Source organism: Passer montanus, unplaced genomic scaffold, assembly GCF_014805655.1.
Source record: "Passer montanus isolate IOZ18808 unplaced genomic scaffold, ASM1480565v1 scaffold12, whole genome shotgun sequence".
Lineage (NCBI taxonomy): Eukaryota > Metazoa > Chordata > Aves > Passeriformes > Passeridae > Passer > Passer montanus.
This window is the reverse complement of record NW_024358722.1, coordinates 2,364,230-2,383,267: the sequence shown is the minus strand read 5'-3', so window position 1 is coordinate 2,383,267 and position 19,038 is coordinate 2,364,230. Positions and strand designations below refer to the sequence as shown.

Below are 19,038 nucleotides of genomic sequence, written 5' to 3'. Positions count from 1 at the left end.
TTTCCTGTTGAGTCTCAGTGTGTTGCAAAGAAAATTCAAAGAGACAACACGAAAAATAGAAGATTAATGATGTCAAACTCCTCTTTCTTTATAATTTAGAATTTAAATAAAAAACCATCACCTATCATTCCTTGACCAGACAATTCTATATTTCACAGCATTTCACATTATTACAACAGATTCTGCTACAAACAGGTAGCCCAGTATTTTTTTTTCTGATTGCCTTCCTGAGCAGAACTTGCCTACCAATTCCTCCTTCTTCTGGGTTTCTGTACAAAGGATTCCATGAATGAATTCCACTACTGTGCACGTAGAACAGGAAAGCACAATTTCCTGTACATTAAATTAAAGGCTTGTCACAGAAATAAATTTGTCTTATCATGGAATTTAGAGGTTCCTCCTACGCAAGTTAGAAAATACTCCTGTTGAAAACAGAGGTTATTTTTCCATATAACATGGTCATAGTGTGTAACAGGGTACCTGGCAACTGTATATGCTGGCAAATCTAAAACAAACTACATTCCAGTAAAAGGAATCTTTCCCAAGATACAAAAGACAAAATAATTTTTTAATCAATGCTGAAATAAATTCTTTTTCTGTTGAAGTATTCTGAATTTTTTAAATGTTTCCAGTGCATACAGAAACACCTCATTGCTGAGATAAAAAGAATGCAGTCACATTGTCCCAATTCACCATCTCCCTTGTTTCAGGACATTGACAATTGTATTTGAGATTTGTGCTAAAATCTAAGTTAAGTTATGAGTAACAGGGCAGGGGGTGGGAGAATGAGGATCAGAAGTTTAAATCTCCTTCAAGTGTTGCTAGTACAGTACCCTGTTTCATTTTATAATCAAATTAAAGTCAGGGAATGTACCCATCTAGAGATTACTATATCAAGCAACTTCCTCCAGCACACACAGAACTTAAAACTGAACACAGATTTTTTTTTTCCCTATTAACTCTGAATAGTGCAACTTTATAATTACTTTGTGTTTGTCCCCATAGTCACTGCAAAAACAAAAATTTGATTACTTTTTTTTCCTTTCTTTTTTTTTACCTTGAGATCACGGTACACAATCTTCCCAGAATGCAGATAGTCCAGGGCAGAGACAATTTCTGCACCATAGAAGCGTGTGCGGTCCTCTGAGAACACGCGCTCTCTCGACAAATGGAAAAACAGCTGCAGGGTAAACAGCAGGGACAGGATTGTAATAATTACTGATTTAGTGGGGGAAATTAACACAAACATAAAACACCTCTCATCACCATATTGTGATGATAGATAGTGTACTCTCAGTGGACACTCAGCACTCTTAGACAGCAGCTGGCTTATCTTTTCCAGGTTTCCAAAGGGAGAAAGCGAGCTGTTAAATCAGCGTTTTAATCAATATACCAATCTTGTTTAAGGCATTCTGCTTGCTACTCATTTAACCTTCAGTTACCAGAGGAAAAAAAAAAAAGAAAAAGTACTCAACAGCATCATTCTGTACTTCTCCCTCTGCTACTTCCTCAGATTTTTGCTTTAAGCCACTGAGAAATATCACTAAAATGTACAGATTTTGGTTCTGCCTCATGTTTTTCACTGCTTTAGTAACTTTTCTTTGAACTGGAAAAGGTTTAGTTCTTCAATAGACTCAGACTGAGCAGGGAACTGGCATTTTCCAAAGCACACATTCACACTGCTAGCAGTAGTAGTCCCTAGAAAAAGCAAATCAACAATGCTTAGGGCTTATAAAAACAAATCTGTGTATTTAGAGTATTTCTTTGCTACAATGTAAACACTGGTTTGGGTGTTTTGTCTCTTCTTTAATACTTTTGAAGTAACAGCACTTTGCAGGTACTTGAAAGTCTTTCAGCAAAAAATAATAGTCATTATGTATTGCCAGTAATTTCAGCTGCAATGAAAAAGTGTAAGATAAATCTCTGTAAGGTTGTCAGTATCTTAATGGCTAAAACATCACCCTCAGTACCTGGAACAACATCTAAAAAAGCACATTTTAGCTATTCAATTCAAATGTTTTCTAAAGTGGTGAGTTTTAATTACTGTTTAAAGCAAGTTTGGATAATTCTTCAAACAAAGATTAGTGAGTATATATTTCTGAATTCTCTGTAAGACCAGATCAGCCGTGTTACAATGTTTTTGGCTTCACCACGGGAGCTAACAATCAACAAAACAGAAATAAAAAATGTTATCATTTATAAATTAAACATAGACAGTGAAATCCACAACAGCTATGCATGCAGGCTTGGGTGGTTTTTTTTCACTGTTTAAAGTATCAAGTAGATGAGAACTGTGAAATGACAAGGTAGGTTAAAAATTACCCAAAAGCTAACCAGGAAAAAAAAGCCAATGATGTGCTTAATCTGTCTTTATCACATCCTACTTTATGCCTTTAGAAAATCTACACTATCCACAAGGCACAGAACAGTGTAGGAATTACTGCAGCTATTTTCAGTGGGGGGGCTTCTGGATGTGGCACTTGGGGATAGGGTTTAGGGGTGGTTTTGGTGGTGCTTGGTTGATGGTTGGACTAAATAATCTTCAAGGTGGCTTCAAACCTTGATAATTCTGTGACTTTTCAAAAAAGTCACTGCTATGGACTAGAAGTCAACTTCTTTCCTGAGAACTGTAATTCATGATAGGTGTATCACTTTTGTCTTAGCCTAAACAAAATTCCCAGTAAACTGAGCCTTTTGGCAGCATATATCTGTATAAGCAGAGACTTCACAGGATACAGAAACTGCGCTATGATTTACAGAAAATATTTAAAATCTTGTTCATTGTATTCTCCTTTTAACTTGTTTTCCAGTGCTCAAGACACCCTGTGTAAAAAAGGCAGACCTGCATGGCAAGGAGGACCTCTATTTGCAGGTGTGTCTGTAGCTCCTGTTGCTCCCCTGTTCAGGCACCAACCCCTGGTGGGCAGGAGCCCTCTCTGAGTGTCTTGCTCTCTGCACTGATGGCTGCCCAGTGGTCACAGCAATCACTAGACCCACCCACACTAAGCAACCATGTCTGACTCCATGAAATGCCTCAGGCATTACCAAACTGGGAAAAGAACAAGAATATCTCCCAACTTGTGTGGTCCTTTCCACACATTTCTGTAGTATTTAAATAGAAAACAAATACTGCTAAGTATAATTTCATTCACATAAAGTAAAATATAAAATTTACACAATTTATGCCTTTATGTCTGTTTTGTGATCTCTCATAAATAATAAGCTAGTGCTACTCATTTTTAAGAGTGTTTTTTGTTTCAGTGGATTAAAAGTAATTAAAAATACAGATCAACACACTCTGAAAATTTGTAACTCCCAGTTAGTCCTACATTTCATATCTATTCCAAAGGACTATTGCAATTTTCTGTTTGAAGGAGACTAATCCAGTAGCTGAAGAGCAGCCTTAGAAAACTCTCAAACTTCAGGATACTTGTAACCAATATTTTTGTTTTAGTTTCCATTCAGAATGTCCCAAATCTGAATCTAAAAGTTCATAGCCTGACAATTAGCATACAAAAAAAATTACCTTCTTTAGTGTTTATTTCCAACAAGATTATTGATATTAATTAAAAACACCAACTCCAAAGTTAAATGACCAGCTAGAAACAACTAACAGCAGTTGTGTTTGTCAAAGAAACTGTGAGCTTCTGAGTCAGCTTATTTTAATGTATATGTGACACCACAGTCACTCTTCCTCACATTATTATAGCACCTAACAGAGCTGTCACCAAACCATACTTGCTAGTTTTGAATGAAGAATGTACATTTAGATATAAAAATGCACATTTAAAGCACATTCATACACTCAAATATATGCTAAAGATATTAAGCAGATTCTAAAATTATAATAGGGAAAGTAGGGAGATTACAGGGGGATTACAGCATAATTTTCAGCTAATTAATTAGCTGGTTCACTATTTCAGAATAATTCTGCCACTGAGTTCTATTTACAATTGTCAGAAAAGGAAGATTATATTTATTAAATCAAAGAAGGAAAAGAAGAAATGTGATGCAAGGTTTAAAAAAAAGGTTTCCAACATTTTCACTATTTCTTGATTTACAGTTATTAAATATGTGCCATAAAATCACAGGAATTACAACAGAAATAGCTTTGGCACAAAGAAAGCCATTTTGCACATGACATTTTTGATGGCATACACGAGGGTGCTATTGTTACAGTGAGGACTGGAGCTACAAATTTCCTGGTATGCCTTTAAAAACTGAACAACAACGCTGTCATGGGGTTTTTCCTAATAAAAAAATTTAATGGAAAAATTTAAACAAAGATCAAACATAGAAGTATATTCAGCTGCAAATCCAAGCATGCCAAATATATAAAAGCCACAACCTTTTATCAGTTGATAGGTTAAAGTTGTACACACACTAGTGACCTACTTAGCATGTTGAAAGTTGAATGTCTGGCTCTTGCTGTTGTGTACTGAGTTTGTTCAGCTCTGCATTTTATATTTGAGTGTTGATTTTGCAAAGCACTTGCAGTAGCAACCTTGAAATTTCAAATAATTTATTTATTGTTTCAGACTTTGTTCTGCTTCTTGGTACATTCTATACCCAAAGAAATATAGCACTCTTATCATGGACTATCAAAATAATTTAAGGTTAAGAAAGATTCTCTTGTTTACTTTTTTGTTTTGTTAAGTAGGTTGTAAATCCTCTTTTTCTTTTTTTTTTTTCTAGGCAGTAATAGCACTTCAAATACAACAAGCAATTTACTTCTTTTCTGCCTAATGAATTGAAGTAAGAGCTGTGCAACAAAAATGCCAAGAGGAACAGAAATTCAGAATTCTTCTGTGGAGAAGGATCTGAACAAATTTTAGGGTCTAATTTTATTATACACATAATTACCAATTAAATTGGTTACAAAGTACAAAATTTGGAATTATCCTTAATGCAGAGTGAGGAAGTTAATCAACTTATTAGTCAGCTGAATCAGGGTACTCTGGAGAGTAATGTATGTAATAGATTCAATTCCTAAAACATTTTCAAACTTTATAGCAAAATACTGGAAATAAAAACCGGGAAACATAGACTCCAAAAGTATTCCCCAAAAATAAAGAGTCATTTGGTTAACTCAGCTTCATCATCAAGCCAGATGAATATTTGTTTTCTTAAAATGTAATTTCAATTTCTTAATGCTACTTTAACATAATTCCTTCAGTACAACAAAGGTATTGAAAAGTAATTACAGTGGCAGATGCATCCCTCTAGCTATACACTGCAACATAGGCCATGATCAATAGACATTGGTAAACATTTCACCCATGGAGTCTAAAAGAAAACCAAATGAAGACAAAATTAAGCTTTTGGCCCACAACAATTATTTCAAGATTGTGCATTCGGCAGCAGAAAAACTTTCTCAGTATAAGGAAAACATATTCAGTATCTCCATCTGAATAATCTGTTTGGAAAAAAAAAATCCTCAAATTATTTTCTTTAGTAAATTAAAGTACAAATATGCTGGGGTTTTTTTCTGATGGAATCCAAAGGATTTAACTGTAATGTTTTGCACACTGTAAAACAGCACACACATACAGACCAGTAAAACTGATGCAGTTGCATTTGCATTGTAACATGTTCTCTTATTAACTAAGCCCAGCCAACTTAGAAGTTACATAGGCAAGTTAAGGCAAAGAAAAATTATTACTATTGCAGAGGGATATAAACTTCACTGTGCATCTAGATTTTTAATAGATAAAAAAGATTCTTGCTTACAGTCATTTAACACAACTACTCCTCCAGTAGGAAGTTCTGTGCCCCTTTCCTTGACTTTTTTCCTTTCTAGCCATAGAAATTGGAAGCAAAGACTCCTACAACTGACCACAGTTTTTATTACTGTACTAGGGCAGAAGCCTAAATGGTGGCATTTTCTTGCTTTCACCTGGGCAGGAGACAAGAATACATATACAAACTTCAAGAACTCCTTCATGAGGAGAACTGTTTGGGTAATAGTACTCCTGAAAGACATGATCCATGAAAATTCCCAACAAATTGATTCAGGCACAACAGGTTACCTAAAAAGAAATATGTCATCTAAAGGAATTTTAAACAGAACCACACTGAAGGTAGAACAGCACTGAAGAGAATCAAAAGCAACATGGCACATCTACAGTCAATTTCCCAGTGGAAGGACATAATTAAAAGATGAGATTTCAACACCTTCAACACTCAGAATACATAGGGAAATGTAACTTCCTTGGAATACAGAGCAGAAGATATAAGCCGCAAAAGAAAAAAGTCTATCATATAAGCTAAAATGCTGGCTAAACTTTGAGCAACTTACTTGCAGTGACTCTGAGTTAATAGAAAGGCTATTTTTACGAATATGAAATCCTCTATATTTTTTGGAAGACACTGACCAAAGTCTGAAATGCACAAGAAAATTTTGTAAGATTAAAGATTTTCCTATTAAAAAAGACAGTTTGTCCAACTTAAGATTCCAGATCTCTAGTGAAAGAGAAGCACGTGGGCAAATCAAGAGAGTTCCCTCAAAGAATACTGCCTGCTCCCAAAAGGCCATTTTTTCCCACTGTGGCAAAACTTCAGAGTCAGCTTCATTGAATTAGAGAACCATCAGCAAAGTACACGAGCAACACTGACAAACAGCAGCACTGGAAGAAAGTAACCCAATCCTGGCACGAGGACATTGCAATTGCAATTCCCAGAGCAATGGCAGGCTGCCACCCACAAACACATGACACTTGCAGGTTGCACCACCCAATGCAGAGAAATGCATTGACCAAACTACAATTGACCAAAATACAGCCTCAATCATAAGAAAGGAGTTGAAAAATGCAGAGAAATGCATTGACCAAACTACAATTGACCAAAATACAGCCAGAGCATCCTCAATCACAAGAAAGGAGTTGAAAGCATCTTCTGTGGGCTCTGCTCTGCATTCAAACATGATGGGAAAAAGACAAATAGCTAAATTCAACTTTCAAACTGTCTCCCCAGAGATTACAGAAATGCAGTAAGATGATACACAGAGGAAAACCATGAAGAATGAGCTAGCTTATAAGACAATACTTAAAATTCATTGCAGACAGCACTGACTTAATACTGGTGATGTAAATTCAATGTCAAATAAGCCAGCTGAGTGTCCAAGAGAGGGCTGTTATCCCTTTACTGCCAAGGGAGATGTTTGTGTCTGGTTCAACACCTGTGATGTCCAGAATTGGGTTTAAACATTGAGTTAAACAAGCCATCCTCCCATATGAGAACCCTATAGCACCATATTTAGGCATGGCTGGTAGAGGATGGCCAAGGACAAGTTGGGATCCAATGGACTGCAAGCATTGGGATTATAGCCAAGCAGTTTTATTGCACAAGACAGCTAAAACATAATGCAAAACATTACATATCATGCCACAGCAATTCCTGAATTAAGAAAGAATCTTTTAATTAAAAAAAAACCTCCTAGTGGAAACACTTAGTCCTTTAACATTATCATGAAGCATATAGTTGAAAAAATAAGGAAAATCCCTCAGTTCATGTTGTAACAAGACACAGTCTGAATAGCAAACAGCATCTAAAAGGCAGATAAATCCCTCTTCTTTGATTGCAGTTCTCTAATTCCATTTGCTGGGTATCATTTTTGATATTTCATTCTTTAGTAAGCAGCTGGAGGACAGCAATGGCTTCAAAGCTAATAACACTCTAAGAAGTTCAGTGCTTTAGTTGAAAGTTCCAGAGTACCCAGCAAGAGAAGTGGAGACAAGCAATGAAAAACACGAATGCTCCACTCATTTCCAACAGATATTTGTAACAGTTACAGAAACGAGAGCACATATTTTGTATTAGGACAAAAGTAACGCTAATCAACATTGATTTTGCTTGTTTACACTGGATTATGACTATTTCATGCCAGAACATGCTATAATATGCTTAAATAAAAAGAACAATAAGCAAGTATATGTAATTATTTCTCTAGCACTAAATTATCTCTCACTATACAGAAGGCTAATTTTTTCAGAAGAGGAACTAGTTTTGACAGAAAAGTATAAGAATATGTCAACTTTTTAAAGAAATAAAACAGCTCCATTTTTTTTAATGATACCAGAGAGCACAAAGGCAAGGAAAAAATATAACATTAAAAGTGTAATCCAAAGACAGCCTTACTGTTACAAGTGCAGAACATCTTTCTTAAACTTACCTCTCCTCCGTTAACATACTCCATCACAAAACACAAACGATCCTTTGTCTGGAAGGAATATTTCAAGGACTTGCAAAGAAAACAGCAAAATCAAACCAATTACCATCTTATATTAACCCAATGTCTTGCACTTAAACTGTAAAAAAATTTTATCTTTTTAAGCAGAAAATTCTGATCTTGGCAAGAACTTTATGAGTAATGAAAAGTGTAACTTTTTATCTGGAGCTTGAGATGAATTAACACAAAAACTTCCAAGTGTTTCTTCATCTTTGCTACATGTCCACTGGTATGAAAACATCATGCTTATTACAAGAAAGTATTAAATGGGTACTAAAACACACAATTTCACACAGTACCAGTTATTTCCATTCACTGATAATATTCCAATCACTTATGACGTCCACTTCCACAGTGCCCATGAAGAGAGAGATTATCATATTCTTTTTCATTTCTCCCAAATGAAATTTTAAAAGTCATCTTAACATCCAGCATGCTTTCATTTCAAAAGCAAGGACTTTCTAGTTTCATATTATGGAATGTTAAGGATGCTAAGTGCCAAATTAATATATTAATTTCCATATAATTTTAAAGTTGCAACAGATGTTACAATCTTAATTAAAAATTTTGATTTATCAATGTTGACTTATCAATGATAGTACAGAAAATCTCCAGATGAAGACTTGGTCTAAAAGAAATGAAATGTAGTAGAACTACATGTGGCGAAACTGCATATCTCAATACAAAACTTGCTGAAGAGTAACAGAAAGATAAGAAGATACAACTGCAGTACCATTGCATTTTTTGATGGGAGGTACTCCTTCTCCTGCTTACCATTATACTCTAATTCAAGAAACATTGCAGGACCTCTTTCATCTTTACTGAATTTCCAAGGATATTTTGGACCACCAATGTAAATGCAATCCTCTGCTTTCCAAAAAAAGTTAAGTTTTTCTAAATAGGAAAGCTTCCATACTATACTTTGAAATTTCAAAGCAAAAAAAAAAAAAAATCCCCTGGCTCAGAAAGCATGTTCATTATATTTTGAAACATAGGGAAGTATTTTTTAATATATTCTCAAAGAAGAGGAATCAGAATTGCTTCTACAGAAGAAAGTCACCTGTAAAGTTAAATCAATTAACTGTCATTTGCTACGAGTCTCAAAATCTTCGTCTTTTCAGTCTTTCCCTTTTATTAAATATTAACCATATGAAGACAAAGGTAGTGGGGGTTGAGTTTTGCACCTCTGTAAGCTATTTATTTTGAACAAATGAAATAGATCTTTTTATTATTTTACTGAATTTTTAACTACATTTGCTTAGTAAAAAATGCATACATTTCTGTGAAATTAATAATTTTTATTTCAGAAGTGTTAATATACAAAAACTGCAAAAAAATTGCACAATGATTACACATTTCTACAATTAAATTTATTTTCGGTACAGTAAAGCTTTACAAATTGAATAGAAATTTTATTTCTGAATTCTTAATTGCATTAAGTATTATTAATTCTTAATATTTCTGAATTCTTAATTAATTCTTATTCTTTATCCTGCTAAAGGATATCATAAGCACCAGATAGCTACTGATTGTTTACAAATCATTATGAGAAAGAATTTAAAGTTTGTAAAATATGTTCGTAATGGATGTTAAATATTGCCTGCTAATGTACTTCAAACTAGCTCCCAATACTTACTGTTAAAAAAGGGTGTCTGGTGTTTTTCAATACTCTGCTTTCTGTAAGAGTGTGAGCCACTTCATCCTGTGAAATAAAGAGAAGTAGGTCTGAATTAAGGTATAAAATTGTTATTTAATTAATTATAAGGAAAAGGTCAATGCTTTCAAAAAGAGACAGCTACGGTACAGTTTTGAAAAATGAATAAATTTCCACATTTTCTGAGGAAATATTTTACAAAAATCTGATTTAACATATTTTATTTGGTTTTCTTATTTTCTTGTTTTAAAATGAAGTCTTTACACTCAATTCAAAGAAAGAAATTATAATATTGGATTTGATAGCTAAAAAACATAGTCAACACAGCTTCACAGCTCTGGTATGAATCACCTGAACAATGTATCTACAGAGAGACTAAACCAATGTGCGAGACATGTACACACGGAGTAAGTGACAGGCAAATATAAAACCCAGTCTCATCTAGCCAAGTGTTAAGTCAAGTCAGGTTTTCTGGTTTTAAACTTCCACTTGGTTTGTTTTTGGTTTTGTTTTTATCCACCCAAGCTGTCCTTAGGAGCCAGCAGTGAGCAGTGCTCCTCTGACCAGGCTGAGCATCCCTAAGGACACTGGCCTCATCCTTGGCAATGGGAGATGTCCACACAACCCCCAACTCATTTCCAGCCACAGTTTGGAAAAGAGGCACTTTGGGGAAAGACAGTGACACTCTCCTGTCTGTGAGCCTGAGCAGGAAAGATAAAAACAAGCTCTGTACCAAAGTGAGACAAGGACACTGAGCAGTTGCTGTGGATCTTTGCTTCCTGGCAAGCTCATCCATGTTTGCTCCCTGCTCCCTCCACGGGCCCTCTTACCAACCCCTGGGGTGGGCACCATGTAGGGGGCAAAGAAGGAGCCTGGGGGTGCCAGTGAGGCCCCAGGGCACGGCTGTGACAGCACCAGCTGTGCAGAGAGCACAGCTGGGCAGGGCAGGGAGCACAGCTGGGCAGGGCAGGGAGCACAGCTGGGCAGGGTGAGGGGACGCGGGCGGCGGGCAGAGGGCTCACCCTGAGCTACAACAGGAGCAGCTCCTGAGGGTTTGGGAGAAAAGTCCAGCTCGTAGGGGGTTCACAGCATGAACACACAGCCATTTTAGACAATTCTGCATGTAACACATGCTGTGATCCCCCTCTCCAGGCTGCCAGGGGCCAGGCCTGAAACACCCAGGAGCCACTGGGAGGGTGCAGCCATTTTCTGTAGCCTTGAGTAACCACTGAGCTTTATGTTACACTGAACTAAAAACTACCCTGGTGTGACTCAAACTTCTACTGGAAACCCACAGAAGTAAATATATTTAGTCAGAGTACACGCTATTATTGCCACAAATAATACCAATATAATATTACTGTACTGCACACATGCTTATCAGACTATGCTCTGAAGATAAGGTATTATTAAACTGGAAAGTAAACACAGATGTCAGGAGTTTGAAATTAGACTTTAAAAATTGTCAAAATATGAAGTTGAACAACAACAACATAGTCAGTGGTAACAAATTATGATGCCATTTAGCTGAATAGTGCAACACTGAGTACACTACAACAATATAGAGGGGGAAACACTAAAACAAAAAACCACACTTCAAGGAGAAAAACAAGCACAAAAGGTTTGTTTATCTATTTATTTTTAAACCTCTGTAGTTCACCAGATATATGGCATAAAAAGCTAGCAATGGCCAGTTTTTCTGGAATTGCTTCAGGAGTCTGTAATACTGGTAGTAATTTCCTTGTAAGTGTAGTTTTAATGCCATGTAAACAGGATAAACAGATTTAGTCCGAACTGGGCAGATGCTATACAGCTGTCAATGCATCACTTTTCTGCTTCATACTATGCTTAGGGCTTTTATAGGGCTTCTTTTGCACTGGCAGGTAGCAGTAGGACAAGAGGGAATAGTCAAACTAAAAGGAGAGAGATTTAGATTAAATGCTAAGGAGAAATTCTTTACTGAGAGAGTGGTCAGACACTGGGAACAGGTTGCTCAGAGAAACTCGATTTCCCATCCCTGAAGGTGTTCAAGGCCAGGCTGGATGGGGCTTTCAGCAATCTGGTCTAGTGGAATGTGTCCCTGCCCACAGCAGGGGGATTGGAACAAGATGATCTTTTAGGTGTCTTCCAACCAAAGCCATTCTCTGATTCTAGAGCGTATATTATATCACTTACATGCTGAACTGGGACTGCAGATCTATTCTACCTAGTGACCCTATCCTTAGCACTGACCTCCAGAGCTAAATGCTATTGGTAAACCCCCATAGCATGCTCACAGCCTGACTGGGCTAAATTCAAACTTAAACAGTTCCATCTCTGATTTCTTCAAAATTTCTCTACCTTTATACATACCTCTATGAACAAGATTTTTTTGCTCACCTTAGACAAAGTTTCCCAATAATCAGCTTTAATCAATTCTAAAAAGTCAATGATATTGTAGCAGGCAACAAAGTAATTAAAAAAACCCTAAAATTTAAATATCTGTTTGGTATGTTATTGGTACAAAGAAACAAGCTGAAGGCCTCTGAAGGCTGGAAGAATACAAGCCAGCAGCTGCAGAAAAGGAGCTCACAAGATCTCCTGAGGATCCCCAGATGCCAGAGGTGAGCAGAACACTGGTCCAGGATGTCAGGCTGGAGACTGAGGCTCAGCACACAGCAACCAGACAGGCTCTGAGACCCACAGGGCAAACCCAGAGATTGCTGCCAGGTCTTACAAGGAGGGCCACTGAGGGCTCCTTCCCATGCAGAACCAGGGGAGTGCAGCAGCAACAGCCTCCGTTCTTCCTGCACCTCCTGACTCTGAGGAAGAAAAGGGCATCTTTGCTGCTGTTAGCCCAAACCATGCACACGCTGACCAGGCTGCCAGGGCACACAAGACAGCTGCTGAGGGCACGTGGAACTCATAGGTCAGTCTCTTCACCACTGAAGACATACATTTAAGTTTCTCCTGCTGTAACAGGGCTAGTTATAATGATACTTAAGGAAATATAATTGTCTTTGAGGCCTCCACTCCTCTGCCAAATTTAATTGTAACTGATCTACACATTCTAAAGCTATCAGAAAGTGAGTGACAGATAATGAACATAAACTGCAAGACCCCTGTAAGCCCTGTTTTCATAGGTCAATAGGAAAATCATACAAATCTGAAGGACATTTTAATATTTAATCTATGTAAAATAGATTCACATTCACATTCAGTTTTTATGGATACTGATATTGTTAGCCTCAAGCATTCAAAAATATCACTCAGACCCACATCCCTCAAAACATGTCATTTAATAATTGGGATTATTTTTAATTGTGTCTCGTGTTGATAAGTATATGTAGGTTTCTTGTTTTCAACTTCTTCTGAGGAAGTGGGATTCAAAACTTCAGATTTGCTAGAAACAAAGCTCAGAGCAGATGATCTAAATTTAAGCTTGAGTGATATTATGACCAGGCACAAGAGCCAGTGACACTAATCAAGTTTAAGTGATTAAACCACAACTTCAGCCATCAGCTTCAGACTTTTCCTATTTCTCAAAAACTGAAAAAAGGGAATCGTTAGCCCCATGAATAGCAATCTTATACAACATAGCAGGAACAGAGCACAGGCCCATTCAATCAAATGTGTTTATCTGAATAAACCTGCAACTGACTTAGAAAAAATGTGAAGTATCCAATATGCCCCACAATGCACTTTTTGTTGTATAAATTCAGATTGCATTTCTTGCTGCCCAGTAAACTGTCTCAGTGTTTTAGCACATTCTAGATAATAAAATAGGGAAAAGGCATGCAAAATGGTTATAAATTTTTTTTGCATTCTTGTTTTCTGAAGATACACATTTCTATCAAACTAATTTAGCCTCAAAAATCAATACACTTTATGTATTAAATATTTATTATTTCATTCTTTAAAATGACCCAATATTAAAAATGTAATCTTTCTTACCTTTGCAATAATTACTTCTTTTTTCAAAATCTTCATAGCATAGTATTTGCCACTAGCCTTCTCTCGGACCAGGATAACTTTGCCAAATGTGCCTTTGCCCAGTAGTTTTAAGTAGTCAAAATCATTCATTGTCTATAAGGAACAAAGAACAAGGATTAGCAAGACTTAGGTTATCCAGTTCCAACATATAACCCAACCCTATTACCAATAAAATAAGAAGAGTTTACAAAAATAGGCCCAATTCTGTGACAGAATTGTTTATGTTGAGAAAGACCTTTAAGATCAAATCCTGCTGTTAACCCAACACTACCAAGTCTGACACTAAACCAGGTCCCTAAATGCCACATCTACATGTCTTCTAAATAGCTACAGGGATGGTGACTCTGCCACTTCCTTGGACAGCCTCTTTCAATGCTTGACAACTCTTTGAATGAAGAAAGTTTTCCTAATATCCACTCTAAACCTCTCCTGGAGTAACTTGAAGCTACTTTCTTTCATTCCATTACTTCTTACTTGGGAGAAGAGATCAATTCCCCTCCTCTTGCTATACCCTCCCTTCAGGCAATTGTAGAGAACAATAAGGTCCCCCCTGAGACTCTTTCTCAAGGATAAACATCCCCAGCTCCCTCAGCTGCTCCTCATAAGACTCTGCCCTAGACATTTCACCAGCTCCGTTGCCCCTTTCTGGACACACTACAGCATGGATCAGACCACTGAATCTTTCCCCTTGGATTATGGGGGTTTCATCCTGCTTCCCCTCCCTCTCCCAGTTTGGGGAGGGGCTGAATGCCCAGACAACACTGCTCTTGCTGCTTTTCACCAAGGCAAAGAGGGCAGCTAGCTGCTATCATGAAACCACCAGGATAAATCATTCAGTAGTATTAATATAATGCTCAAAATCCAAGTACTGCACACACTTTTATTTTTATAAAGCACACACAGGACAAAGCCTTAGCCTGAAGCAAAGTTTCAAGAATGCACCACATTTAAGAAAGCTCATCAACACCTGCATTACCAGGGACACACAAACATGGTGTATCAGTAGGTTTTGCCTAACACCAATCACTGCACTGGTGGCTTTTTTGAAACATAAACAATCCTAACTGAAATGTTGTACCTGTAAGACGTTACAGCAGCCTTTCCATTAGAATTAGACTCTTAAAAATTTCAGTACAGATTACAATTACATGGTATTTACACTAATCAATCTGTCTCTGAAAAGGAGAAGGTGGCAAGTTTTCATCTTTCCTGTGACTCTGTTACTGCCCTAGTTTTGCAGGTTAAACACAGTACATCCAAGAGCTGGTTCCACCAACAAACAAATTGAGTCTAGTAGATTTATCAGCTCAACTGGCATGTCACACATGGTAAGAGTATGATCAGATGATCTCAGATCTCAAAGCACTATAGCCACTTTCTGGAGCCCAAAGTTTTAGTCAATAATCCTCTTACAAGTTCATTTCACAGCCAGTTCAGAAGCATCAGCTCCATGGTCTATGCATTAGATGCAAAGATGAGGATGTAGAGAAAAAACAGAACAATACTGAGAACACGGTGACTGTACAGGGCTGCCCTGAATTGACAGCAGAATTTACTTGGCCAATCACTGTGTGCTTCTACAGCACATCTTTCATTGTGCTGTGTTAGTGGCTTGGTTGCAGCGCCACAAAAAACACCGAGTTTTGCAACTGGAGAAAAGCAGCTACAAATTCTGAAAGGAAATACACTCACCTATTCTTGTTATAGCACTGTCCTGCAGTATCAATGGCCTTTCTTCCTTTGTGAAAAGCACACCTCAAAACATTTTTAAAGAGTAATTATACTCTGAGTCTCAGTGTTGATAAGTTAAATGTACTTAATCCTGTTTTGTGAGAGAAAAATATCATCCCTTATCTTTCATCTTCTCAGTGTCTCTTTCTATCACTAGTCATGGCCTCAGGCAGTTGTGTTGAATACTGCTGTTCTGGATAAACTTCTACTTGTATTTTCCCAAGAAAATTAGTACTTTCCTTATTTCTACCAGAAATACCCCTTAACACTGCCTACTTATTTCACACACATTCCAGGTGTGGAGGCATTGGGCACATCCCTGGTGTGCGACCATAGCGGCAGCAAAATATATTCACTTGTGTGAGAGAAAAAAGGGCAAAATTACCTTCTGAAATTATTTATTCCTTTAAGCTCAAGTGCATGATACTATCATTGTGGATCTGAATTTGCTGTTGACAAACTCTGAAAGTAATTTATGCAGTTGTTCACTCAGAGTCAGTTTGCAATGTGCTCGCATACAAGGTTAAACTGAAGTTCCATCAACCACATCAATGCAGCTTTTAAGTTCAACCTGCAACTTCCAAGATGCAAAAGTTCTTCAACACTCCATTCAACACCTGGATACCTGGGTGTTTCAAAGCTTCATTAAGAAGATGCTTCCCGTACATAAATTTTCTAGCTATATCAATAGGAATTAAATCTTTTTCTCATCTAACTGCTGATTGGTAGCTTCTAAGCAAACTAATCTTGATGCTCACACAAACAGTTTGCAGTGACAAATCTTGCTTTGCTGCCCAAACCGCTTCACATCAGGAGGAACAAAACTGCATTTATCCCAGCAAGAAATATGAGTAACAGAGATTTCAAAGGCTCAGTATAACTGTTACCTAAAGCAAACTCACTTTACACAACTGAGTGTAAAGTTAATTACTACAGACAAATCCTTGCCCTTGTAGAGTCAACTTCTCCAAAACCTACTCTAATGTGTGATAACTTGCAGTGCATAATGTAGTATGTAAAGCTGGATCACAACAATGAGTGTGGCTCCTCATTTTCAATCACCTAAAGGTAAGACTTCTCAATTATCATTTTCAGTTCAGTACTTTGGAAAGTCAGGTTATCTACTCCAGGTTCTGTGACAACCATCAAGGAGAAAACAATTGCTTTTGAGCAAAAGCAGTGAATATTGACAAAAACCCATGAAAAATTAAAAATGCATTCAAAATACAATTCAGGCAGAAAATGAGTAATTCAGTCATAAGCTATCATGCTCCCTGACAAACAACGGCTGACAGCTTTATTGATAAAAAATACCGAGCTAGTGACTGTGACAACCTATGCCTTTAACAGTCACAAATTTATGAGATCACATGCAGCCTTTGAGGAGTAACTTCTCTAACATTTCTGATTTTCTCTAAGATACTGGAATTAGAGAGTGACCATCAGAGTCTGAATAAAACCAGGTCAGCAAAGCTGCCCATACACAGAAGGAGGATCTTGGCTCAACTGATCGCAGACATGGATTTGACACTAAGGGCAGCAAGTCAGTCAAATTTGCCCAAAAAGACTGCAAAGACTGATTTGCCCAAAATTTGCTTACATAATGTTCAGCAAAGCAGTCATGAATCTAGATGCAAGCTCAGTGAAAACAAGTTAAAAATATATGTATATTTATAAGAGAAAGGTAATAGGTTTGCAAGATTTTGAGCCATGGCTTAACAGCACATTATGGCAGTAGTGTTAGTTCTAAGAATAAAGTCTCCTGATGCTCTCATTCCTTAGAAGCTTAGCAGAAGGCTTAGAGATGATACGAAGTGCAGGGTAACTCAAAAAGTCTGCCAAAGAACACAAGACCTTGGGAGATAAAAACACAGATGCCATAGCTAGGGGTGTACTGAAAACTGGTGGAAAAATGGGAATACTTCCTAAACCTGAAGGAAGATGGTAACTTTGGAGGCTCCTGTAAGACTGGAGTCTTTGTCCTTCATTATTTTCCCTAGTTTTTCAATTCTACTGTACTCCAAGTCTTGAATATTTTTCTTCATTGCATTACTTTTAGGCTTCCTCTGCAAAATCTGTTCTTTATTCATCTGCATCCTGCAAATCAAATTTGTAAACAAAGAAAAAGCAATGAAGCCACAGGAGACTGCACTAACCACAAAAACATGAAGTTCAGCTTTCTACAAAACCTTTTTGTTCCCCTAAGGAAATATCTGTTGACCATCTAAACACATCATCCCCTATGGATGATCTGTTCAAAAAAATACACCCTAATGTAGGTGTTAGAAATTCCTACTAAAGAAACTTAACTTTTTTTTTTTAAATTCCTGACGTGCACAATTATTAGATCATGTGGAGTTTTCATCTGATTTCATCATGGAAAAACTCTACTAAGAAGTAATAGTACAGCAAGAAATAAAAGTAGTATGCTAAGAATTTTGAGTATTACAAATTGTAGTGAAGTGTAAAACTTGAATTGCACATTGACATCATTTTAAAAAATTGGGGAAGAGGTGCTTCTGGTTCTTCCAGCTAATCTAAGCAGGGATGTAGCTGTCATGTTTATTCAAATCAAGTTGCACATCCTAAAGGCTGTTTCCTTTTCGCTACCTTTTCAGAGAAGAACAGGCCCAACTCCTCTCTGTCTTGTCTCTTAATCTGATTATGCTCTTCTACTCATATGTATACCATCTGGTGCATGCACAAGCAAAATTCACTGGGCTTAGATGTAAAATCAGGTGACAAAACAAGCTTTTGTCAAAAAAGGACACATTGTGTAAAAATCCCTGAAAGGAAAGAAATCCATTACAAAAAAAAAAAAATCAATAAGAATGCATTAAGTCATTATAACTGAAATGGTTCTGATTACATTAACAACTATGAAAGCTTAAACAACAGCTTTTCAGAGACATTTCTCCAAAACAAAGCCACTTTTTAAAAGACCTGTTTTTCACAATTTCAATTAAGTTGGAGGCAGTGGTAATGCCCTGTCATAATGGTCACTTAGTATTTTTTATTCAAAAAAACTTCTGAGCATCTTCCAGTAACATCTTCCAACAGATAGAAATCTGCCGTGGGATTCTGAGTTTTAGCTCTATTGTTTCTATTTTTTTTTCTTTTTTTCCTTTATTACCTTTTTATTTATCTTTTTTTTTCTAGTTCTGTTATTTTGTTCTGTTATTAGATGTTGAATATCAACATTCTTCGTTTCACCTTTGTTTTGTAGAGTTTGCTTTTGGCTGCCAAAGCCATTAAATATTTGCTTTTGGTTGCCAAAGCCATTAAATATTCCGTAGCACTGCCCATACACTGTCCCAGCATATTATTTCAGCATTTCTTAAAGCACAAGTGGCAAGACAGAAACAAAACTGATCCTCTCACCCCTGTTCCCATAACTCTTTTTGTTGTATGGGAAAACACACTGCACTGTGAACAAGGAGAGCACATTCCAGAT

General features: G+C 36.9%; 1 protein-coding gene across 3 annotated transcripts in view; it reads right to left on the bottom strand.

Moving 5' to 3' along the window:
* Positions 1-19,038, bottom strand: part of AKT3 (AKT serine/threonine kinase 3) — a 152,476-nt gene that overhangs the window by 40,103 nt on the left and 93,335 nt on the right. For all 3 annotated transcript variants that reach the window (XM_039697872.1, XM_039697871.1, XM_039697873.1), the window contains 4 exons: positions 13,815-13,946; positions 9,864-9,929; positions 8,171-8,239; positions 1,058-1,180 (listed from right to left, as the gene is read on the bottom strand). In XM_039697872.1, coding sequence (XP_039553806.1) covers positions 1,058-1,180; positions 8,171-8,239; positions 9,864-9,929; positions 13,815-13,946 — 390 coding nt within the window. The remainder of the gene's footprint in view (positions 1-1,057; positions 1,181-8,170; positions 8,240-9,863; positions 9,930-13,814; positions 13,947-19,038) is intronic.